General features: G+C 43.9%; 2 protein-coding genes and 1 long non-coding RNA gene across 8 annotated transcripts in view; 2 read left to right on the top strand and 1 right to left on the bottom strand.

Annotated features, from left to right (window-relative positions):
- Window positions 1-8276, bottom strand: part of LOC121140043 — a 174968-nt gene extending 166692 nt beyond the window's left edge. For 2 of the 3 annotated variants that reach the window (XR_005876879.1, XR_005876878.1), the window contains exon 1: window positions 8198-8276. This is a non-coding gene — a long non-coding RNA (uncharacterized LOC121140043). Of the gene's footprint in view, window positions 1-1705; window positions 1947-2575; window positions 2651-3545; window positions 3629-8197 lie in introns of all 3 variants that reach the window. The other variant, XR_005876880.1, reaches the window with a different exon arrangement.
- On the top strand, window positions 1409-3113 carry LOC121140042 (heat shock transcription factor, X-linked member 3-like). Its single transcript, XM_040744701.1, has 2 exons — window positions 1409-1969; window positions 2419-3113. The coding sequence occupies exons 1-2, from the start codon at window positions 1508-1510 to the stop codon at window positions 3016-3018; spliced, it is 1062 nt and encodes a 353-aa protein (XP_040600635.1). The 5' UTR covers window positions 1409-1507; the 3' UTR covers window positions 3019-3113.
- Window positions 7726-13834, top strand: Eola2 (endothelium and lymphocyte associated ASCH domain 2). Of its 4 annotated transcripts, XM_040744702.1 has the most exons (5): window positions 7726-7820; window positions 8105-8159; window positions 8423-8535; window positions 12265-12537; window positions 13284-13834. In XM_040744702.1, exons 4-5 carry the CDS (start codon window positions 12285-12287, stop codon window positions 13511-13513), a joined length of 483 nt encoding a protein of 160 aa, XP_040600636.1. In that variant the 5' UTR covers window positions 7726-7820; window positions 8105-8159; window positions 8423-8535; window positions 12265-12284; the 3' UTR covers window positions 13514-13834. The 4 variants fall into 4 exon arrangements, with proteins under 4 accessions (XP_040600636.1, XP_040600637.1, XP_012980854.1 ...); XM_013125400.3 differs by lacking the exon at window positions 7726-7820 and having other exon boundaries at window positions 7983-8159; XM_040744703.1 differs by lacking the exons at window positions 7726-7820; window positions 8423-8535 and having other exon boundaries at window positions 7982-8159.
- Window positions 13835-23014: the final 9180 nt, after the last annotated feature.

The raw sequence follows: 23014 nt of genomic DNA, 5'->3' as shown, positions 1-23014 counted from the left end.
TCCAAAACAATACAGAGAAACCTTGTCTCATAAAACAAAAACAAAAACAAAACAAAAAATGTACACTAGGACATATATATCAGTTTTACTTATTTTAGGTGTATCTAGCTGCTAAGGAGATAGAAGATTTCCTTAAGATAGATTTCATGAAAACCAGGTCACAAAGACCTGAATAAGGACAATACCAACAGACGTGCTAACATGGAAGGGGGAAATTTTACCAGAACTCTACCCATAGACAAAGAACTACAGATAATTAAGGAATGGCAAGTGTGGAAAAGTTACTATTCCACAGGGATGAGCCCCCAATTGGTTATGCAGTAAATAACAAGTCAATCAGCCCTAAAAACGTACATGCAAGCAACACTAAATAGAATCATATGGTATTATTTGTATATTTATGCACATATATGTATCAACATATCCATAATAATAATAACAATAAAAAATGTGGCCACAAATTTAAGAGGGAATGAAGGGAATATATAGGAGGGGTTGAAGGAAATAAAGACAATAAGGAAATGATGCAGTTTCATGAAAATAAAAATTACTGTCATGGGCCATTGAGAATGGCTTTTAGAGGAAAGAAACAGAAGTGACTGGCATTTTTAGACCAACAGAACAAAGTGATTTGGTGGCAAGTAAAGGTGTACATGTAAATTCAAAGTACCATTGAGGATGTGGCTATTTAGTCAAACAACAGTGCTTAGAATAATCCTACCAACGAGTAACCGTAGGAGTGTGTCCATCTCATCCGACTTGAGCATACAATATTACTTAGGGGACAAGTTGATCCGAGTATAGAGAAATTCAATCCTTATTAGGATCTATATGAAGACACACAATCAACCATAGGAACAGTTGGAAGAAACCAATTCAAGACTGAGATAGGGTGGGGTAAGGGACAAGTAAATAGGGTGGGGTAAGGGACAAGTAAAAGGTAAAAGCAAGGTTAGACCACTATGCCTAAGAGCTTCTATCATCTAGCAATCTATATATGTAAAGGACTCATGCAAATACCTAAGGTTACTGTACTAAGGGCTGGTCCTTGAACTAAACATCGATAGCGGCAGCAAACATCCCCCATTTTGAGGACTGAGAGAAGCAAATGTGCCTGTGCTTCTCAACTCATACAGGACCCATGACAAGATATGTATCATCAAACAGGACACTTTTTCTGAGAATTTGCAGCACATCTTGGCATAGGAAACAGAAGAACTGGAACCTTCCCACCTATCTACCAACTCACCACATATACTTGGATTGGAATTCCTCTCCAGACTGACTGTGAGCCGTCTTAGTGACATCACATGACAAACAAAGAGAATGATGACGTCAATAAATGTCTTCTGAGAATCTAGAACTCCATGGTCACTATTTATTGGGTGTTCCTAACTCCATGGTCACTATTTATTGGGTGTTCCTACTAAACCAAAGACACTTTGACTTGCTAGGACAGGTACTTGTGGTCTGCTGCTCAGAACATTCCTGATGCTTGTTTAGTGTCATGGCTACTTGGAGTGTAGAGGAAGATTGTGAATCCAATGGAAACCCAACTGTTGATGAAGAACCTGAAAGCAAGGACATCCCTAATTCTTCATCTGATTCAGAAGCCCATTCAAGAGAGGGTTTGGTGGGAAAAGATGATCAAGATGTGATACAAGACCAAACCCAACCTACAGCCAGTGAGGAAGATAACACCAACCTTCTCAGTCTACCTTTCCCCAGGAAGCTCTGGGCCATTGTGCAGAACGAGGCATTCAAGTCGGTGAATTGGACTGAGGAAGGAGACACCATTATGATTGATGTAGACCTTTTCCAGAGAGAGGTCCTTCAGCTTAAGGGGGCAAAGAAGATTTTTGAAACAGACAGCTTAAAGAGTTTCATTCGCCAGCTCAACTTGTATGGCTTCAGGAAGATAAGCAGTGAGACCTCTGTAGCTTCCTCTGGAGAGAACAAGAAAATAATGGTAATGTGCTAAGTATTTTATCCTACTTTTAATAACGGAGCCATACAAATTATCTCCCCAACCCATGTCAGTTCTTTACTTCCAAGTATAACTATTTTAGCAGGAGATGTTATCCTCCTAAAGGGTCAAAATGTAGACTTTGAATGCAATGACTTTGTTCTTTAATTACATAGAGCCAACCTAAAAGTCTTAAGACAAGAACTGCTATGAGAGGCTAGATAATGGTACATGTGTGCATGCACACATGTATGTTTGTGTATGTATGTGTGTGTATTACAACCTTACATACTATTTATCTTTAATGAGATCGTGCCACAAGACATAGGCATCCTTGCTAACTCAAATTATTTTTTCATCATGAACTAAGATACTGTGACTGGTGTGGGAAGGGCTGTGGGGATCAATGCATGTTTCGTCTCAAGATAGCTAAAATACTCATTTTGTTTCAGATGTACCGCAACTTCAACTTCCAAAGAGATAAGCCTGGACTGTTTCAGTATATCTGGGGAAAAGAAGACATAGGCAGTCTTGCCAACCAAGCTACCTGTGTACCTGTTCCACTTAAATCTTCTCAAGGGCCAACTTCAAAAAAAAAGAAGATCTTACCTACCAGATATTCTCCCCGATTCTATCATAAACATGAGGAAGAGTCCAAGAAGAAGACCTCCAGTGATAAGCCACCTAAAGAAAATAATGATTTTGTATTCTCTTCTATATGGGCGATGAAAGCTATTCCTGGATGTTACCTACAATATCAGCCATCTGGGGAGTCAAGAAACCCACCTGTGGAAGACACCTCTCACAATACTATATATATGCCTCCAACTGCTCCTGGAGTCCAAGACACGGAAGAAGTACCCAGTGTCAGCTCATCAGGGCGCCGCATTTTGAATTCTATGATGTGTCTGTACAACGATAGTTGTTCTGCCCTATTGTCTGCCCTCTCACAAAGGCAAACAAATGAATCCCCTAATGAAGAAGAGCAGGAAGGTTCCTCAGATTATAAGTGTGTAATCTGTGAGCCCATAAGGAATAATCCTCACTTATGAAATCATATGGCAATGAAAAACTAGTAAAAAATGTTTTAAGGTTAAGTCGAATTTTGCCATCAATATAGATAAATCCAATGATGGCAAATAAATAATCTAAATTAGAATGGAGTCTGTGTCTTATCTGTACCATTCTGTATGCTTGGCTCCCCCAACTTTGGATTTGCTTTGTGCTTTCATGAGAACCAGCTACATTTCCATACCCTCAGCAAAGGTAGGGTAGAGAGGAAGGCTGGGAAAATCTGTTCCTTCCATTGACACTTGCCTACTGGCTACTGGTGTCACCTCACCCTACTAAGGTATCTTGAAGGACAAGATTCTATCCCCCAGCAGGTGTTGACAGGAAGTATATGAGCATGAACTGAAGGTCTCTACCAAGTATCCATTAAGCAAGTATAAGCACATCTTAAAGAGATGAGCACTACTATTCTCTGGCAACTGAGATACAGGCCATTGATCAGCACTTCGTGGGGGGGTGGCTGTACATTACATTTAGAAGACATTAGAAATTTTGCAAAAGAACCCACCTCTCTTTGTCACAGGACAATGGTAACTGCTTGTTGATGAGTCCAAAGCAAAGGGCTCAGACTGAGATACCTGGCATCTGTCTCTGGAGATTTGGGAGAAATACCAAGAATGGACACAGATTTATAGACAAAGTTACCAAGAGGACAATGTGTGGCCAGCCAGTCTTTGGCCATGAACAGCATGGTGTCCCACCCAAGGCTTCCCAGTCAGATCTCCAGTACAAGGATGGGTGGCTCCCTCACCCAGGTAAGGGAGAATCAGGGCCATGGATGAGAACATGTGGCCAAGTTCAGGCCACAGGGTACACTGTGTATACGGATTCCTGGGGCCTCCCCCAGTTGACAGGTGCCCAAACACTGACGTCTCTCATAAAAGAGGTATATATTGACACACAGTCACACATGTACCCGTACCTACATATAAATACATATCCATCACGCAAATGTATGAAGCCAATACCAGCTCAGTCAATCAGGCCCAAAGTTACCACTCATGCATCAAGGACTGGAAAGCCATTTATGAAATCATGAAGTAATCTGCATTGGCCACCAGGAGACACTGTTGAATTCCTCAGACGCTGGGGAGATCGGGGCCAGGAAGGGGAGAGAACTGAGAAAAAGAATCAGAGGGTTCAAATGGTCAGGGTGAGGCCATGCAATAGTGGGGCTGGAAAAGATGCAGAAGAGAGATGTGAGCCTGATGTAATGAGCTGGGAGGTGGGGCTATGGAGAGGTGGGGCTATGGAAGAAGCTAGGCAGGCCAACGAGTGCTCCCAAAAGTTCGGGTACAACAGGAGTACTAGCCCTGGAAGGTTTGTTGAGTTAAAGTACAGGTGGAGCTCTGAGTGGTCACATAAGAAGTTGGGTTGGGGCACTGACTGTCACCACTGCTGGGCCAGGAGATAGGAATAGCAAAGCTAGGATGTGAGTGGTGGGGCTGAGGGTACTAAAGTAGAATTGGAATGGCCGAAGAAAGAATAGAAGTGGGCTCTGAGTCAAGAATTGGAGGCACAGCTGTGAATCCTGAGCTAGGTAGGCAGACACATGGGGTGCCAGACTGGGGTTAGGGCTGTAGGGGTGAGGTAGGAACCCAAGGTAGGGTTGTGAATACTAATCTAGTGGACAAAACCTAGGGAGTGCAAGGATGGGACTTAGAAAGTTTGAGTAAACCTTGCTTTGAATTCTGTTATAATGTGGAGATGAACTGCTGGAAGAGTTGGACCTCCTAGCTGAGAATTCTGAGGTAGACTTGAAGGTGTCTCCTGGAGGAGATGGACATGTTAAAGCCCTAGAATCTCATTAAAACATCAGTTAAGGCCTTCCTTTAAATCCTCAGGCCCTTGGCCAGATCACTGAGAAGTGTTGTAGCTCGAGGTTACAACAACACAGCACTACCTCTTCAAGTCTACCTCAGAAATCTCAGCTAGGAGCTCAATCTCCTCCAGGAGACACCTTAAGTCTACTTCAGAATACTCAGTTAGGAGTTCCAACTCTTCCAGGAGGATTAATGATCTCTTAATGCTGTAGAAGAAAAATAATCAGGTGAACATAACTTTAAACTGATGATTGATCAATGAAGACAAGGCCTTTCCTGAATTTAGTCCCCTCCTGCTCCCACTCCTATTCTTTACAGCAACAACAGCAAAAGGCCCAATGCAACACTGAACAACACTGAGCATTCAGAACCACAGGTTAGCTCTAGATACAGCTGACACATGAAATGCCATTGTGGCCTCCTTATAGATACACAGAACAAAGGCCAACACTCATCTCCAGAATGGTGAGAGAGAGAGGGAGAGAGGGAGGAGGGAAAGAGAGGGGATGCATGAGGGTTGCTGCTCCAACAGCCAACCACCATTCTGCCTTGTTTCAGCCCCTACCCAGTTTTTAGACCTATATCTGATGACTAGAGAGGTATCCGTGGCCCCAAGAGAGGTACTACTGCAGTATCACAACACAGAGATGCTTGAATGAACCCAAAGTGCATCCCCCAAGTGACCTACAGTTGTGTGCTAGGTCCAGAAAACGGGAATAATTCAACAGAGATAGTCTATATATGCCTTGTCCTATGTGAGGTTTATTCCTCAAGGAAGTTCATCTGAAATATAACCTCAGTAGGACCTCTTGTACTTAAAGTTCTGAACAAATTATGTCATTAAATTCAAAGTTGAGATAGTCCATTTCCTGTGAATTTGTTTGTTGGCCTTTAGTGAGGAAAGATTTCTAATCAAAATACTCCATATCAGGCTTCAGACTTAGTGAGAATGTCAAGTTAATTATGCTAAGATCCTTTTAAGCTGGGCGGTGGTGGCACACGCCTTTAATCCCAGCACTCGGGAGGCAGAGGCAGGTGGATCTCTGTGAGTTCGAGGCCGGGCTGGACGATAGCCTCCAAAACAATACAGAGAAACCCTGTCTCGTAAAAACCAAAACAAAGATCCTTTTAAAATAGAAGTTAATAATACAACAGAAAATACTAGACAAAATAATCAAACAACATCAACTCAATGGAATGAAGAAAACACAAAGACAAAGGGGTAGTGGTATTATGAGTAAACCCCAAACCCTGTTGCTTCTTTGAAATGGCCTTATTCAAGTCCCTTGCCTGTGTTCTTCCTTTCCATATTTTCAGAGTTGCCAGGCAAGCTTATAAATATGCATGTGGAAGAATGAGACTTCTAGAGAAAGCACACTAGGACAATTCTTGTCTAGTACCTTGTCCTCCAGGACTTGCCCACCAACCCCGAGACATATAAACAAATAAGCAGGACCACATGGTCACATGCCATTTGAAGCCCTCCTTCCAGCAGGACACCTGGGTCATATGTTATTTTCATGACTGAAATATTGGAAGAAAGGAAGAAGAAAATGAAAGGTAGCTGAAGAGATTGGAAGCAAGGGAATGAACACCTCAAACTTCAAGCTGATGAAACAGTTTAGAGCCATGTAACCCACAGGTCTGCCCTGTACTTCTTCCTGTCCGAACCAAATCCGCCACTAACAGCCTTACCTTGATCTCCCAGAAGCCCCTCTGACTCTACTACAGCACTCACAGGCCCACGCAGCTTCTCCTTTATCTCTGCCCCTAGCTATCCCCAACTCCATCAGCCCTGCTTCTCCATTAGCATCACCCTCCATTGGGTTAGAATTCCCACTGCCTATACCACTGTTACCAGTGACCCACCCACAGAGGTCAGCACTCACAGCCCAGGCCTTCATCAGCATTCTGAACTATAGCGTGACAGTATCCAAAGCTCTGCTCCACACTCGACCAGGCACAACACTGCCCTGGTTCTCCCAAGGCGTCACCCACCTGGGTCAGCACCCACAACCTTTACCAGCTACTCTCACTTCAACATGCAATGCTCTGCCCTCCATTTCCAGTGGCCCTGAATCGTACTGTTCCCATATCCAGAGCTTCGGACCAACTTCATAGCTTACCATTAACAGCCATCCCTGTTACTGTTGAGGCAGACCCTAGGTCAGCAGTCACAGTTGTGCCCACCACTCCTACTTCAGCACACAGCCTTGCTCTTCCCTTCCAGTGGCCCTCTGCCATATGATGTTAGTATTCAAAGGTCTCCCTCTGCCTCCATAAGTCAATACCTACAGCCTCTTCCTTGTACTCTGTAGACCCTATATGCCTAGGGCAAGACTTGTAACACCACCCACCACTCCTACCTCCGCACAACCAGCGCTGCCCACCTCTCCAACCTCAGTATGCACAGCCCCGCCCACCACTGGACAAAAACACACACAGTACCACCCACCACTACTAACCCAGAATGCATGCCCCGCATGCCACTCCTATATCACCAAAAACGGCCCCTCCCTACTCTTTCAGAGTTTCTGGGCCTTTATTACGTCACCATCCAAAGCTCTATTCCTACTTCATATGTCACCAATCACTGATCTGCCCCCAACCTCTACCTCAGCACACACAGCCTGGCCCACCATTCCTAATTTAGCAAGCACAGGCATCCCCTCCTTCTCCTGCAGCCCTCCATCACAAATGTCAGGATCCAAAGATCAGCTCTGTCAACCTATCTCGCCACCACAGCCCTGGTTGGTACTTTGAGACCCTTCCCACCTTGTTGCGCATTCACAGCCTGGCTCACCACTACCATTTCAGCATGCGCAACCCTTTCCTTCTCCTTAAACAGATCCGAGCCAAACTAAGTTGGGATCCAAAGTTCCACCCTAGTATCACTCATGCAGGCAGCACTACCACGCCACCCAACTCGGATCATTGACCTGCCCAGACTACAAGCACTGGTAATTCCGATCTATTGCCTAGTGATTCTTTAGTGCATCAACTCCGATTTCCAACTCCTATCCTGCACTCACAGCCCTGGCCCGCCTCACCCCGCCCCGCCCCGCCCCAATCCCTAACCTCAAGGCTCACAGTTCTTCCTAAGCCCCTCCTCAACAAGCCTCTTTCCTCACAGTTTCCACCCCGCACCTCCTGCAGCAGAGCACCCTGCTCCTACTTCCGTCTGTTTTTGGCAGACCCATCTGACTAAATCCCCGATTCCTTTTCTCACTTTTCCCCTTCCCAGCCATCTACTACAGACCCTGACCCAGCTTTATCTGCCAGATTGCTTTAAGAGACCGGTAAGTCCCACAAAGTCCCAACATCCAGTGTGGCTTACTGCTGAATTACGTAAGTCCGTGTCTTCCTATCCCTCAAGCACGAATGGTGCCTGTAGTTTTAATTGGCTGCGAATGTTTAGGCACGTAAATGGCTATAGTGTGCGTGCTTACGCGAGATTGTGCGCGTAGGGGCGGGGATTCGTCGTTGTTCCTCTTCTTAAAGCAATTAGCGTTAAAGTCCCAGAACGTCGGTCGGCACTAGCCAAATGCTTTCTTTTCTTTAGAACCAATGCTAGCCGCCCACACTTAGAAGCCATTGGTACTGGAGGCCTCCCTGGAACTCTGGAAGGTGGAGGGAGGACTGTGCTGTAAACTGGAGTCGGCTGAGTGCTAAGCGGTAAGACTGGAGACCCACAGCAGGAAAATGACAGTTAACCTCTGAGTCAGAGCCTGTGAGCTTTCCCCATCCCAATTTAAGTCTCTGGCTTTCCCGACTGTGCAACTAGGAAGCCAGAAGGGCCATCCCAAGGCTGGTCTAGCCCAAGGCTGATCTTTGCCTGCCCCATCTTGCCAGCATCTCACTGTCTCTCCGAAGTGTGGATGCAGGTGAATGGAAACCATGTATGCTGCTCCACAGGCACTGGTCCCTCCTTACTTTTAGGCTATCAATTCACTGAGATCCCAGACTGTGAGGGGTGCCAATCTGTGGCTTTTGGTATTATGCCCGGTCTCATCTACCAGTAACATCAAAAGCACTGGGATTCGATACACCTGGAAATTTCCATGCAACCACATTCTATGCAGCATTATTTTTCTCCTGCTAGATCAGGCATGCTTGGCTTAATAATGTCAATCACTTGCAGAATTAACTTTCTACATCAGGTGGTCCTTGTCCCAGCCAGAAAGGGGCCTTGAATCAAGTTTGAGTGAGATGCATGTGTGTGTTCTCTGTAAGGCCAGCCCTAATTGTTGATCTCTAAAAGTTGCTGAGTATAAGCCTTTTATACAGCCAATAGACAACATAACTATGTTTGACTTAATGTTTTCTCCTTATGTACCTTTGGCTTGTGCCAGTGGAGAAGTGGAGACAAGCCAAAGAGGGGAACTACTTCATCCACCGAGCAGGCTTGTCTGCACTACCCTGAAGAAGGGCACTCAGCTGGTTTGCCTGCAGGGTAGTGAATGAAGTGGGAAGAGAGCAGACGTCTAGAGTGGGCAGCCAGATTACAAGGGACCCTGCAGGGCCTACGGAAATGGGTAGATTCTGGGCAGGTTGGAACAGGACCCTTTGACAGGTTTCAGCCAAAGAATGAAATGATCTGATGACCTCAGTACCAAGATCATTCTAAGTGCAGTGTGGATAAGTAGAGGGCAGCAGATAAGTTTCATAGCACAGGGCCTCTGAAAAGTAGTGTTTGGAAAGGCAGTGGATGGTAGGGCCTGATAGGATGGTGGCTGTGGAGATAATGGGAGATGATTTTTAGGGAAGTATTCATAGACAAGTACTGCTGTATACCAGGTGGTGGGAGGAGGAAAGGGAAAGCGTAAGCGCTACTACATCTAGGTGACAAAAATAGGACAGACTATAGCCTCACTTACAAAGAAAAAACTGGTGGATTTGGGTTCATAGAAGCTGAATTCCCAAGTCCAACAGCCTGGCTCAGTCACCCGAGTAGGAAGGTGTGGGCCATGTCATAGCAGTCAGAGCAGGCCAGTGAGCATCATGGAAGCCTGGGTAAGGGGCAGCCAGAAATGCTGAGGTATTATGTGTTGTGACTACAGAGTTGCCATAGGCCGGTCCCTGTAAAACCAGGTTTGAGAGGAGTGTTGGGGGACAGAATACACAAGGAGGAGATCATATGGTGGGGAGTGGACACTTGTGTGTGCACCAGTCTTTTGAGATTTCTGCTGTGCGCACTGTGTAAAGAAGGTAGGATAGGCCTGGAGGCATGAGCGACTCACAGAAGAGACTTTCATTGTGTGGTGAAAGGTGTACAGCTCCTGTTCTCAGAAGCGGAACCATCCACTCCTGGAATGGAAAAACAGTGATGCTGAGCAAGAGCAGACTGTCAGGACAGAGGTCCTGTATTCTAGGACCTAGAATGAGTGTGGTAGATTGGTCCTGGGTGACACAGAACTGGCTTGGTTAGTGCTCTAGTTTCATTCTGTTGCTATAACAAACACCAGGAGCAAAAGCAATGTAGGGGAATGTTACACTTTGATTCCTGTTGGCTGTGATAAAATACTGACAGAAAGCATTGGGGGGTATCATTTGGCTTGTATTTCCAGGTCACAATCCATTGAGGGAAGCCAAGGCAGGAACTGAGAAGAAAGAACACTGCTTTCTGGCTCACTCACAGGCCCATGCTTAGCTAGATTTTTTAGACAACCCAGGGCCACCTGCCTAGAGATTAATATGTAGACTTTCTTCCACAGGCCAATCTGATATGGAAAGAAAATGTTAGTTTACAGATTACAGCCTGTCACTGGGGGAAAATCAGGGCAGGAATTCAAGGAAGAAACTTGAAGCCAAGCCTGTATGTTATTCAACACAGTATTACTTTTGACCAAGGAGCTCACTCACAGCCAAAGAGCAGAAACAAAGGGAAAAATGCTGTTTGATAGCCTGCCTATGTACTCATGCTAGCTAGCTTTCATATACAGTGCAGGGTATCACATTCCTTGGCACTGCTCACAGTAGGCTGCATCCTCCTACAACAGGTAATATTGCAAACGTCCCCCACAGATGTCCACACTGGCCAGTCTTATCTGGGAAATCCCTCAACTGACTGCCTTCTGAGGTGAGTCTAGGCTGTGTCAAGTTGACAGTTAAAACTAAGTAGGACAGTTAGTGTTGCTAGCCTTGACAAGTTGAAGTATGACTGGAGAAAGAGACAAATGGCAGACTGCTTTTATCCTGAAAGAGCCATGTCTTATAACAGGAGGAGACCCGGAAGACTAAGGTTGTGTATTTAAAGAAGGGTCAGGAAGACCAAAACCAGGATGGGGGGGGAGTTCATGGGTGGACAGCAGAACCAGGATGGAACCTTGTGCTCAGTGCCCCTGTGTTTTCTGCTGTCTCAGTGTTGAAAATGGACACCCTTGGCTCTGTCCCCAGGTAATGTGTTCTTGGTGCTTAATGTACCTTAAAAAGAGTCCCATGAAAATGGAAACTGGGTGGTATGCTAAGACTGAGCTGAGGTTCTGACTTCATGTCTCTGTCAGCATGACTCCATCACTTCCTAAGGCAAAGTGTGCCTCTCACAAGGGACACACAAAGACTGTAAGAAACTGGATAGTAGGTGTGCAAAGTCAGGTCATTGCCACCCTAGACCATTGCTTTCTCACCCCATCTTTTTTCCCCTCAGCTTTACAGGAGTCCTAATAGTCATACTTACTTGCTGGGTCATTAGGGGATGCAATTCATTATCCAAAGATACTGATCACCTAGGAACTAAAACATAGAAGGCGTATGAGTAATGGTACCCTAGTGCTTAGTGCCATCATTTTCTTCCTTAGGCTCAGGTCGTGGATGTGACAAGGGGCTTGAGAAGCATGACACTGATGAGACTCAGGAGGAGACACAGATGGGGCTACTTGAGATCCAAGGAAACTCCAAAATAAAGCAAGCTTACATTTCAGGGACTGGTGTTCACTAGCTCAGGTTGGAGCTGACCAATTCCAGACCTATATGGCATATAATGACAGGACCAGGAAGCAAAGAGTATTGGTGACAGTGACATAGACAGGAAGGAAAGGTAGGAAAGCTAAGATTGTGTTAAAGCCAGCCTACTCAGGTGTGAGGCCTGAATAGGTCAAGATGGCCCTTCCCTCCTGTGTTCCCCTAGGGACCAGTGACCTCTGTCAGCACTGACCACGATGTTCTCCCAGTACCTTTCTCTAGCTATCTCTGTCCTATTTTGTGAGCTCCCCAAAGACTCCATGGAGCATGTGTCATCCTAATTCCAGCCATTGGCATTGGGCCTGACTTTGAGCGTGGTACCATTAATCTGTAACAGGAAGCATATCAAGTTCAGTGGAGTTTCAGGGCACATGGGAAATGTCCCGGTAAGGCCTAATGGACTTGAGCCTGAAGAGCTAAGCTGTGATGTGCTTCTGTGTTTAGGCTCAAAGACTGTGAGGAAAATGAAGTTTCCCTGCCTCTCCTTCCGGCAGCCCTATGCTGGTTTAATCTTAAATGGAGTCAAGACTCTTGAGACACGCTGGCGTCCTCTCTTGAGGAGCCATCAGAAATGTACCATCGCCATCCACATTGCTCACAGAGACTGGGAAGATGATGCCTGGCAAGAAGTTCTGACAGAGAGGTTGGGAATGACCCTGACACAGATTCAGACCTTACTACAGGAAGGAGAGAAATATGGCAGAGGTGTGATAGCGGGTAAGTGAAGCCGTACCAAATATGAAGTAGACAATTCAGACAGGATTCAAAACTATTCAAATCAGGCTCTGCTTTGCTTTTAACTAGAGGGTATGGGCTAAAGATTCTAAGCAGCATCTCAAGAGCTGTGAGAGTAATAGGCTGGTATACATAGGCCTAGGTTCCACAGCCTCATGTACTTAACTCTTGGCCTCAGATCCTGTTTGTGTTATGATCTGAAAGCCTGTGTCAAGTCAGTACCTGTTTGTAGCATTGAACTTGTGCATGAATCTGTGCAACAGGCATGGCCTGTGACAATTCAGCATAGACACTGAAAAAGTGGAGTGTTACCTAGAGTAAGGCTGCCTGCTGGCTTCTAATGCCTATCACAAGGACCCTAGCTAAGACACCAGTCAACATCTAATCCAATCACCTGGTAACCTAATTAGGAATCTTACTGACTATAAGCTTCCTGGCTGAGACTGGTACTCTTTCACTAGATAAACACCAGTCTTAATAGTATGCTAGATCCTTACTGTCACTGAGGACAAGCCACTCTCCTTTTTCTTAAGACCTATGGCTGCTGCACCCAGGATTCCCTAGTTCATTTGGTCATGTCCCCAATATTCAGTGAGAAAAATCCCTGTTTCTTATCATTTTGGTGATGTTATACCCCATCAGTTGACACTATAATGACCCTACCGTCATTAAGATAACCTTGCTGTATAGAAGAGAATACATCTGTATGTTTCTGTCTTTGTGCCCAGGACTTGTTGACATTGGAGAGACTTTGCAGTGTCCAGAAACCTTAGCTGCCGATGAGGTTGTGAAACTGGAAACTCAAGCTGTGCTAACCAACCTGCAGCAGAAATATCTGACTCCAATTTCAAACCCCAGATGGTTACTGGAGCCCATACCTAGAAAAGGTGGGAAGGATATATTCCAGGTAGATATACCAGAGCATCTGATCCCTTTGGGGGAAGGGATGGAGCAGTGAGTGCTCTGGAGAACAGTGTCAAGAAAACAACTAAATAATGGCCCTGCCATTAGCCCATCATCAGGGTGACTCTAAGTCACTATTACCATGCAGACCACATCCTACTCTGTGCTATTTCCAGATCCAGACTGCTATGCTCTCAATGAATGGTATAGCAGGGAGGACATCCCTCCGGCTGTGGCTCTGTCAGCAAAGCCACAAAGCCTCAAGAACCTTGGCCTTTAGGGAAAAGGAAAACTGCCAGGAAATGACTTTTTGCTGACGTTCACTTTAGTCCTGCTGTTTTCTGGATTGCACAAATAAATGTGTTGGTGATAAATATTTACTGTCTGGGCTCCCTTTATCCTTTCCCATGTCTTTATTGCAGTCAAACCCCATGAAGTGTATGAACAGCATCCAGGGAGCCATGACACAAGTCTGGGACCAGGCACTGAGTCAACACTAATGCACTGACAAATCTGTGATGACAAGGAGATCAAATGGAGGAAAGCAACAGTGCCCCATCTTTGCTCATGTCCGGTGGAGAGGTTCCCTCAGACAACAAAGATTGGGTATTACCCAGCTACTTTTTAACCTAGAGAATCCCAAATATTACTCAGGTTGATATTTAAGTGTTAGATGGTAGTGTTCATCTTGTAGCTAATTTTTAAGCCAGTGCCCTGCTTGCTATGTGAACTATGTATCAGTGACTTCCAGGACATATTAGTTATCCTTTGGCAAACTGATAGCCAGAGTATTAGAGGTAATATTGACTGGGGTTGTGGGCCTGGGAGAACACAGTCCCTGTTTTAAGATACCTACGTTGTGTGAAGTTACTCTGGCAGGATATAAGCCGTACCTGTGTGTCTGCTACAAAAATGCTGCTGCTGTCTTGAAAGGGAAGCAATGGTGTGGAATCCAAGGCCCTGAGTCCACTGCCCAAGGTTAGATAGCTTAGCACACAGACTCCAGGCTCAAACTTAAGATGTTTATTTACAACCACAACATCTGTTTTATTTAGTAAGAGCACACATTGGTTCATTTAAGAAAAAGGGCGAATTTACTGTCTTCAGTGGCCTTTGAGTTTATGAAGCTGTTTTGTTTTTGAACAGTAAACAGATTATACATGTGACTTCAGTATTCCTCCTCCTCCTCTTCCTGCTCTTCTTCCTCCTCCTCCTCCTCCTGCTCCTCTTCCTGTTCCTGGTCCTCTTCCTCCTCTTCCTCCTCTTCCTCCTCTTCCTCCTCTTCTTCCTCCTCCTCCTGGTCCTCTTCCTCCTCAGTGGACTCACTTAGGGATATGGCTGAGACAGCAGCTTTCAGGATGGAACAGCAAGTGTTGTACAGAGACATCACATACCCATAACTGAGGTACCATGAGGAGCTCCTGGGAACGTGCCCAGCCTCTCCCATTTTTACAGTACCCAAAGCAGGGACTGTATTGTTATCACATGTGCCCTCTCCACGTGGGCCACTGGTCTCCTGAGGTAGACAGTTGTCTGGGGCACATACAGGCATGCTGCTCTGATTGCATTTGCTGGAAGGCACAGTGGAAAGGTTGCCTGATGGTGACTGGTTGTTGGGACCCCCTGCTGGGACTTCATGCCATCGTCCTCTGTCTTGGGGAACCTTGGGGAATGTCTTGGAGGTAAAATCTTTACCTTCTTTGAACTGGACCCTTGTTCAACGCACTTGTGACTGGAGATGTTGCCTTGCTCAGCAGAGCAGTGTTTCTCTGTTGGTTCCTCCTGATACTCAGCAGGAGCTCAGGTTTGTCTCTCTGAATGTTGAAGTTGTGGTAGATCTGAAACAAAATGGACTCTGTTAGCCAATTGGTAATACAGAGACAGCGACCCCACCCCATTATACTGGTCATTTTTGTGATGGAGGAGATGACTGAAGCGACTAGTGAGAGGGGTTAGGGACTGACGCAGGATCATGTTCTCTTAGACAGAACCAACTTGGTGGGAGTGGTGGGCAGAGTGTGACACTGTACTGCCCTTTAATACCCTGCACTTGGATTGGAAATAAAGTGAAGGCCATCTGAATATCTCTGAAGGTGGCTTCATTCAATCTCCCTCCCTCCTTCCCTCCGTCTCTCTCTGTCTCCCTCTCTCAACCAAACCTTGTTGATTAATTACAGAGCAATATCCTATTTGTTACACAAATTCATGAGGCTTGGAACCTAGGTAAAGCTTTGTGGAAAAAAAATGTCCAGCGTCCACCTACAGTGTCTTACAGCTTTTGCAGCTTAGATAACAGTGTTCACTCCCCTGTCTATATGGACTTCAGAGAGTGTCATCTCTGAATCCCATGTCTTCCAAGGAAGATTTGCATCCCAATTAGCTATGTTTGCAGGAAAGAACATTGCAGGTAGCAGGTAAAACATCTCTTCTTTAGCAAATAGCATCTGTGATTTGCCCAGGTACCTGGGATAACTGTCTCTTAAGGCAGGTTCTAACATGTGTTTCCCATCCCAAGATAAGAGGAGGGGGCTCTTGGCAATCTCTGGGGCCATGGGTAGTAGATCAGTGTTTACCATGGTATACAAATGAACTTTGGGAGCACATTCCACATGGAGGGATGCTCTCTCAGCCTGGACACAAGGGGGGGGGGGGCTCGGTCATGCCCTGGATTAAATGACAGACTCTGGAGATCCCCTATGGAGGGCCTCACCCTCCCTGGGGAATGGTGTGGGGGTTGGGTGGGGGTTAGAGAGGGGGGCTGGTGGAGGGGCAAGGGAGGAAGGGTGGAAGAGGGAGCTGGGATTGACATGTGAAGAAAGCTTCTTTCTAGTTTAAATAAAAACATATATTGGAAAAGTAATGCCTAGGAAGACAAAAATAAGAAGATGATGAGGGAGCTCTAACAAGCTAGCTGATCTCAGCATACTTCCCTATTTCAGAAGTGCAATTTTACCTCCATTCCTACATAATCTTATAGCTTCTGGGTAAGGAATATTATTAGGCTATCATAACACAGAATACAAATTTGACTTTCTTAGGTGCACAAATACACATATAAGGGCAATATATACAGACACACAATTACATATTCTTTCTTCACCTGTAGGTTAGTGGAACCTTTTTCATCCCATCAGTTTCTTTGATCACAGACTGAACCCCTGCAGATAGGTATTTTTCACTTGAAGGACTTCATGAGCAAAAGCTCAGAATTTACCATGGTTAACAAGTACCTAATTCTTCTGATGTACAAGGCCTTGCTTTCCCAATCCTTCCAGGCCTCTGAATTTCTCTCATGCCACACTCAGTGATATCCTACATACTGCCCCTTCAGTAGCCTACTCTAAGACAGTCCCTAGGTTGGGAATCTCTGGGTTCCTGGTGGTGTTCCCAAATTTTCTGTGAACATCTCTGTCCACGATGCTCCCATGCTTTCCCCATATTGAGGAATTCCCTTGTCTGCCCAGAACCAAGTCAGATTGTGAGCATATGTCTCACGTTTAGGGAACCTGAGTGGTTCCTTCCCTCAAGGCTATTCCAACATAGCTGTTGACATAGACATGCACCAACAATGCTTGAAATTAGCAGATTCTCTGGGAGCTGTTGGGTTTGGCTTTAGGCTGGTAGGGGGAGAAAGCCTGGGATCCAGGTGTATTTAATTTGTGGTGACTCCCCAGTCTCATCATGTGTAAGGCACAGATGGAGAAATACCCGATGCTGGGAGCCTCAGAGCTCTTCAGTGGGGAGGAGGTCTGATATACTGTCCAGAAGGACTGCTGGAACACCTTTCCTGTATGTAAAGGCCCTGGCACAATACCTTATCTGAGGAGAACTACAGTAACGGGCAGGAGGCTGTTAACTCCATTAGACCTGTATTCCAGCCCCTTTCACTCTGAGGTGGTGGTGCTGTCACTGTTCCACAGACAAATTAGAATATATGTGGCCCAGCAGGACACAGGAAAGCTAACCTGCTACAATGAAATTTCAGGAAAAATCATCACAAAACCCTCCTGATGGTTGGAAACATGTTGAAATCTGGGAGCCCACATCTTTCTGTTAACATAGGATTTTGTACAGTATGTATGGTCCATGAAAGTTTGGAGAAGGAGCAGAGATTTCATTTCTATATGTTAGTTTTGAACGTAATTACGCAGAATGAGAGACTAAAGACCATAAGGCAACAAAATTTATAAATTTGATTCAGTTCATATAAGTAACAAGTTCTTTTATATTGCCTGTGTAATCCAATTAGAATTGCACAGTTTCTTCATACATATTACAAATTAGACAAAATCATTCTCAACTGTTTACAAAATGGTAAAATTCTCCTAACCTGAATCAACAACAGTAGGTCAGTAACAAATTATAGTCACAAAATTAAGATGTTGGCACTAGTGAACCTTGTAGTTAAAAAAAGTGTAACATTTTGAAATAACAAGAAGGCCCAAGTCGCCCAGTGAGAGCAAGAATGAAATGGTTCCTGCTGTCATCTCACCAGCACTCTGGTGAGGGTTCAAGTCCTTAGATCTCTGACTCTGCCTGATCTGGTAGTGCTGGTTGGAAACTGCCAGTACCCTAGCATGTGTGCTGCTCAGGGCAGTAGTATCATCTGCTGAGCGATTCAGGCCTAGATCTCTGTTTCTCATCTCTCAAAGTGTCCGCATACCTGAAGGGGTAGGATCTGGGATCCCGCATAACTATGCTGGAAAAAAATCAAGATTTTCATCTTGGTGATTTCCGCATGGGCCCTGGGGCACTGGATCCCTTGGAACTGGAGTCACAGACAGCAGTTAGCCACCATGTGGGTGCTAGAAATCAAATCTGGGTCCTCTGCAAGAACAATTATTCTTAACTCCTGAGCCATTGCTCCATTCCACAGCCCATGTGTAGATGCTGGACATCATCAACCCTCAAGCAATGCACATCAAAACCCAATCAGATGGTACTTCATATCCACTAGGATGGCTAAAAATAAAAATGCCAATAACAAATCAACTCTGGTGACAGAGCTCTGTAATCCCAGCACTTGGAAGGTGAAAACAAGGATATTAGAGTTTGAAGGTGGGACAGCAAGACTTGGTCTTCAAATTAAAAAAAAATTAAAAACTGCTGCAGAGTGAGGATATTGCTCATTGGTAAGGCACTTGCTTAGCATGTATAAGGCCATTCTCAGCATTCACCACACACAGAAAAGGAGAGAGAGAGAGTGAACATAAAACATCTAAAAAACCGGAACCAGCTATGCTGTTGGTGGAACTATAAGCATAAAGTGCAGTCATTTTATACATGAATGTACATAGTATGTAATGTACTGTACACTATGTACAGAATGTATATAGTACCTGAATGTGCACAGCATTATTTACAATAGACAAAAGGGAGAAAACCTAAATATTTCCCACTTGATAAATGGGTAAATAAATTGTGGTGTGTTAATAGAATGGACTCTACTATTTATCCATAAAAAGGGGTAAAGTACTGATATATCCTATTGTTGTAGAATAATCTTTTTGAACACTGTGAAGAAGTGTCACTCTGATTGGTTTAATAAAGAGCTCAGTGGCCAATAGCTAGGCAGGATTTCCAGGCATAGAGAACATTGAGAAGAAGAGCAGATACATGAGGACACACAGAAGCAGGAAAGCAGGATGGACAGGACTTAGATGAGGTAAATGAGGCTCGGGACAGCACACAGATGAACAGAAATGGGTTAATTTAAGTTATAAGAGCTAGCTAAAAACAAGCCTAAGCTATTGGCTGAGCTTTCACAATTAATAATGAGTCTCCATGTCATGATTTGGCAGTGGCTGAAGGGACAAAGACTCGCTACATCCTATAGCATAAATAAACCCTACAAGCAATAATCTCGGGGGAAAAAAAGTCAAATAACAAAATAATAAGATAGTTCTATAGTAGGTGACTCATTTCTACTAAAAATCCAGAATAAGAAACCTAAAACAGATAGTCAGTAATCTTAATCGATACATGTTTCTTTCAAATTGATATTTTTCTCCACAAAGAAGTCAACCTATCCTGTCAAGAGTTGCTTAACTATAAACAAGCTGTTTTGAAATTTGAGGTTCTATTTTCTCTAAAAAATTTTTTTGAGAGAAAGGGTCACATATAGTCCAGGCTGGCCTCAAATTTACCATGCAGTCAACAATGATCTAGACTACCTACCTCCAACAAGCTGGCATTGCAGGCCTGCGCCACCACTTAGGGCACCCTGCCTTTAGGCAGGCACTATACCTACCAACTGAGCTACATCCCAACCCTGGTTTTTTTCTCCTTTTTTAAATTTAAATTTAAAAAAAACTAGTTTTTCACACCAATCCCAGTTCCCTCTCCCTCCCATGCCCCCACCAAACCCTCATACTACCCCTCATCCACTCCCCAGGGAAGGTGAGGCCTCCTATGAGGGATCATCAAAGTCTGTCACATCATTTGTGGCAGGGCCTAGGCCCTCCTCCATGTGTCTAGACTGAGAGAGTATCCCTCCATGGGGAATGGACTCCCAAAGTCCATGCACTAGGGATAAATACTGGTTCCACTGCCAGAGGCCCCATAGACTCCCCTGGCCTCCAAACTGACACCCATGTTCAGGAGACCGGGGTTGGTCCTATCCTGGTTCCCCAGCTGTCCGACTGGGGTCCATGAACTTCTACTTGCTCAGGTCAGCTGTTTCTGTGAGGTTTCCCAGCATGGTCTTTACTCCTTTGCTCATCACTCCTCCCTCTCTACAATTGGATTCCAGGAGTTTGACTTCATGCTTTGCTGTGAATCTCTGGGTGAAGGTTCCATGATGGCATTTAAGGTAGTCTGCATTAGAAATTCTTTTCCAGCCGGGCGGTGGTGGTGCATGCCTTTAATCCCAGCAACTGGGACTCAGAGGCAATTGGATCCATGTGAGTTCGAGGTCAGCCTGGTCTACAAAGCTACAGAGAAACCCTGTCTGAGAAAAAAAATGTAAAAAATCGTTTTCCAATTTCATCTCACTAACATATTCTTGAAGAGATTAGTGTTATTCTTCTGTAAGAGACAGTCATATTCATAGTATCAATTTTAGAATTGACTTTCCAGGATCAAATGCAATTTGTTTTTGTTCTGTGTTGTTGCTATATTGCTCAGGCTGGTCTCAAATTCACAGACTCAAATGATCCTGCCTTAGCCTCCTGAGTACTGGAACTGCAGGCTGATACCTATTTTAAAGCAGTTGTTCACACCAGTTTAAAAGCTATTTTTTTAATGCTGCTGTATTTAGTACAAAGTGGGGAGATAAAGTAGGGAGATATTTCCTAATTCTCTAGGGAAAAATAATTTTGTGTTTTTTCACAATTGTTGGAAGAACTTGAAGGATTTAAAACCCACTGACTGGAATGAATGTAACAGCCCATCAATAAGTGTAACTGTGTATATAAGACAAAAGAAGATGGAAATTCCCTCAGTTACTAGTTGCTACTCCTAAGCTAGCATCATACATTCTTTTCCTTCTAGAGAAGTCTGTGTTAACATTTAGCCTAATATATTTCAGAAAGAGATTTCTACAACATCGCGATGTTTCTCTTTTATTTTTCCACTTTTGACTTAGGGTTTCTTGGGACCTCTTCTACCACCCACCCGCTTACCATAGAGCCCAAACATTAACTCAGTAGATGATTGTTGAAATAAACCAAAATATTTATAGAGAGGACAGGGGAATCATGGAAACAGTCCTGAAGGATTACTTTATGAACTTTAAAAATAATTTTCTTGGAAAACAGCATATGAATTAATGTGTATTAATAAAACAAGGCAATTACATTTAAGAACTTCACTTACTTACCCGGGAAAATGAAATTCCTTGTTAATCATGCAGGGTCCTGTGCCCCTCCTCCTCCCCATTTTAAGAAGGAAACACAGAACCTCAAGTATGCTAAATAGGTCTGAGCTACTCCCAGAGTTTCCAACAAGAGCTGCTGAGTGCAGCAATTAGTGTAGCTTTCTATCAAGCAAAGTGCAATACACAGACAATTCCTACAACTCATGTAACTTCTGGACACCATTTTAAAGTAGCCTACCAACTTTTAAGAAGACTGTTGTAACAGGGAATCAAAAGCAGATCACATAGACTTTATCCTAATTATGTGCATATAACTGCTCATTCACAGGGAATCAAAAGCAGATCACATAGACTTTATCCTAATTATGTGCATATAACTGCTCATTCCACTCAGAATAAGTGGTAGACAGCAACAGAATCGATCTAGAGTAAAAATTCTGAGTATTCTGTGAATTATCCAACAATACAAAAAGGAAAAACAGGTTTAAAATTCATCCTAAAGATGAATACACACACACACACACACACAAACACATTTTGGTTTTTGAGACAGGGTTTCTTTGAGTAGCCTTGGCTGTCCTAGAACTCGGTCTGTAAACCAGGCTGGCCTCAAACTCACAGAGATCTACCTGCCTCTGCCTCCAAGTGCTGGGATTAAAGGCGTGCGTCCTACTGCCACTACCACCTGGCAAAATGGATGTATTTCTAAGCCAAGTGTCAGCAATATTTTTCTTTTCTAGCCATATGAACAACAGATTTTGACACAAACCCTTTTTCTTAACAAAACTGATCACTAAGCTTATATATGCTTCTCTCGTGGCATCCGCTATGCTGTTTATAAAAATAAACAGCAGGTCTTTGCTTACATGTTGTCTTTCCAGAGTGTGGCATTAAAACAGAGTTCACCTAAGGTCTGTAGGTAGAGGACACTGACAGAAGAGTGTGAATCTACTGCCTACTGCTGAAGTTTGTAAGCAGTAAAAACGCTAGTGCCTTAACTTTAGTATCAGAACTGACACTTTAAAAACAGGCTCCGACGTGGTCCTCACTGCAATTTTGTCAATGATAAATTCAATGTAGAGAATTTACTATCCTAGAGAAAACTAGGAAGGTGTACTCTATTATCTCTAACATTCTTCTTATAGATCTATTAATTTATTTCCCGATCATGATTTCTTAAATCTCTTTAAGAGATTCTTCTCTTCCTGTGCTGTGGTGACACACACCTTTAATCCAAGCACTTTTTTTATTGCTAAACTGGAATATATGTATTTCTGGATTATGTTTTGCCTAAAACAAATATAACAAAAATAACTTTAATTCCTAATATGGAACCAGATGACAATGGGTTTAAAGTAGTAGCTTTGCATGCTGTTCCTGGACTATTATCATTATTATTTTATTTTAGTGACAATTAATGTATTGAGGATTCTAAGGCATAAATCTTGTTTTGCCTTTTTAAGATTTTAATTGACAAAAATTTTATTCAACATATTCTGATCGTGCTTTCCCTTTGCAAACCTTTATTTGCTTTAATATGCTCAAATTCACTTTAATAGTTAAATCATTGAACTTAAAATTCCCCGTATGAACACTTCAAAAGTTTTTTAAAAAGTATATGCATGTCTACATCATTTTTCAGCAATAATTCTTAAACTAATCTGTTTTGGTCATCTCTGTGTTACATTGTTTGATAATGTTTGGAATGTATATGAGTTTTTTGTATAAACAGAATATGCC

Source organism: Mesocricetus auratus, unplaced genomic scaffold (genome assembly GCF_017639785.1).
Source record: "Mesocricetus auratus isolate SY011 unplaced genomic scaffold, BCM_Maur_2.0 Super-Scaffold_100003, whole genome shotgun sequence".
Classification (NCBI taxonomy): domain Eukaryota; kingdom Metazoa; phylum Chordata; class Mammalia; order Rodentia; family Cricetidae; genus Mesocricetus; species Mesocricetus auratus.
The sequence above is the reverse complement of the archived record's forward strand: the minus strand, read 5'-3'. Positions and strand labels throughout refer to the sequence as shown.

Coding starts and splice junctions, on each gene's coding strand:
- LOC121140042 (XM_040744701.1), top strand. CDS start 1,508: ATGGCTACTTGGAGTGTAGAGGAAGATTGTGAATCCAATGGAAACCCA. Junction 1,970..2,418: donor GAGAGAACAAGAAAATAATG/GTAATGTGCTAA, acceptor ATTTTGTTTCAG/ATGTACCGCAACTTCAACTT.
- Eola2 (XM_040744702.1), top strand. CDS start 12,285: ATGAAGTTTCCCTGCCTCTCCTTCCGGCAGCCCTATGCTGGTTTAATC. Junction 12,538..13,283: donor TGGCAGAGGTGTGATAGCGG/GTAAGTGAAGCC, acceptor CTTTGTGCCCAG/GACTTGTTGACATTGGAGAG.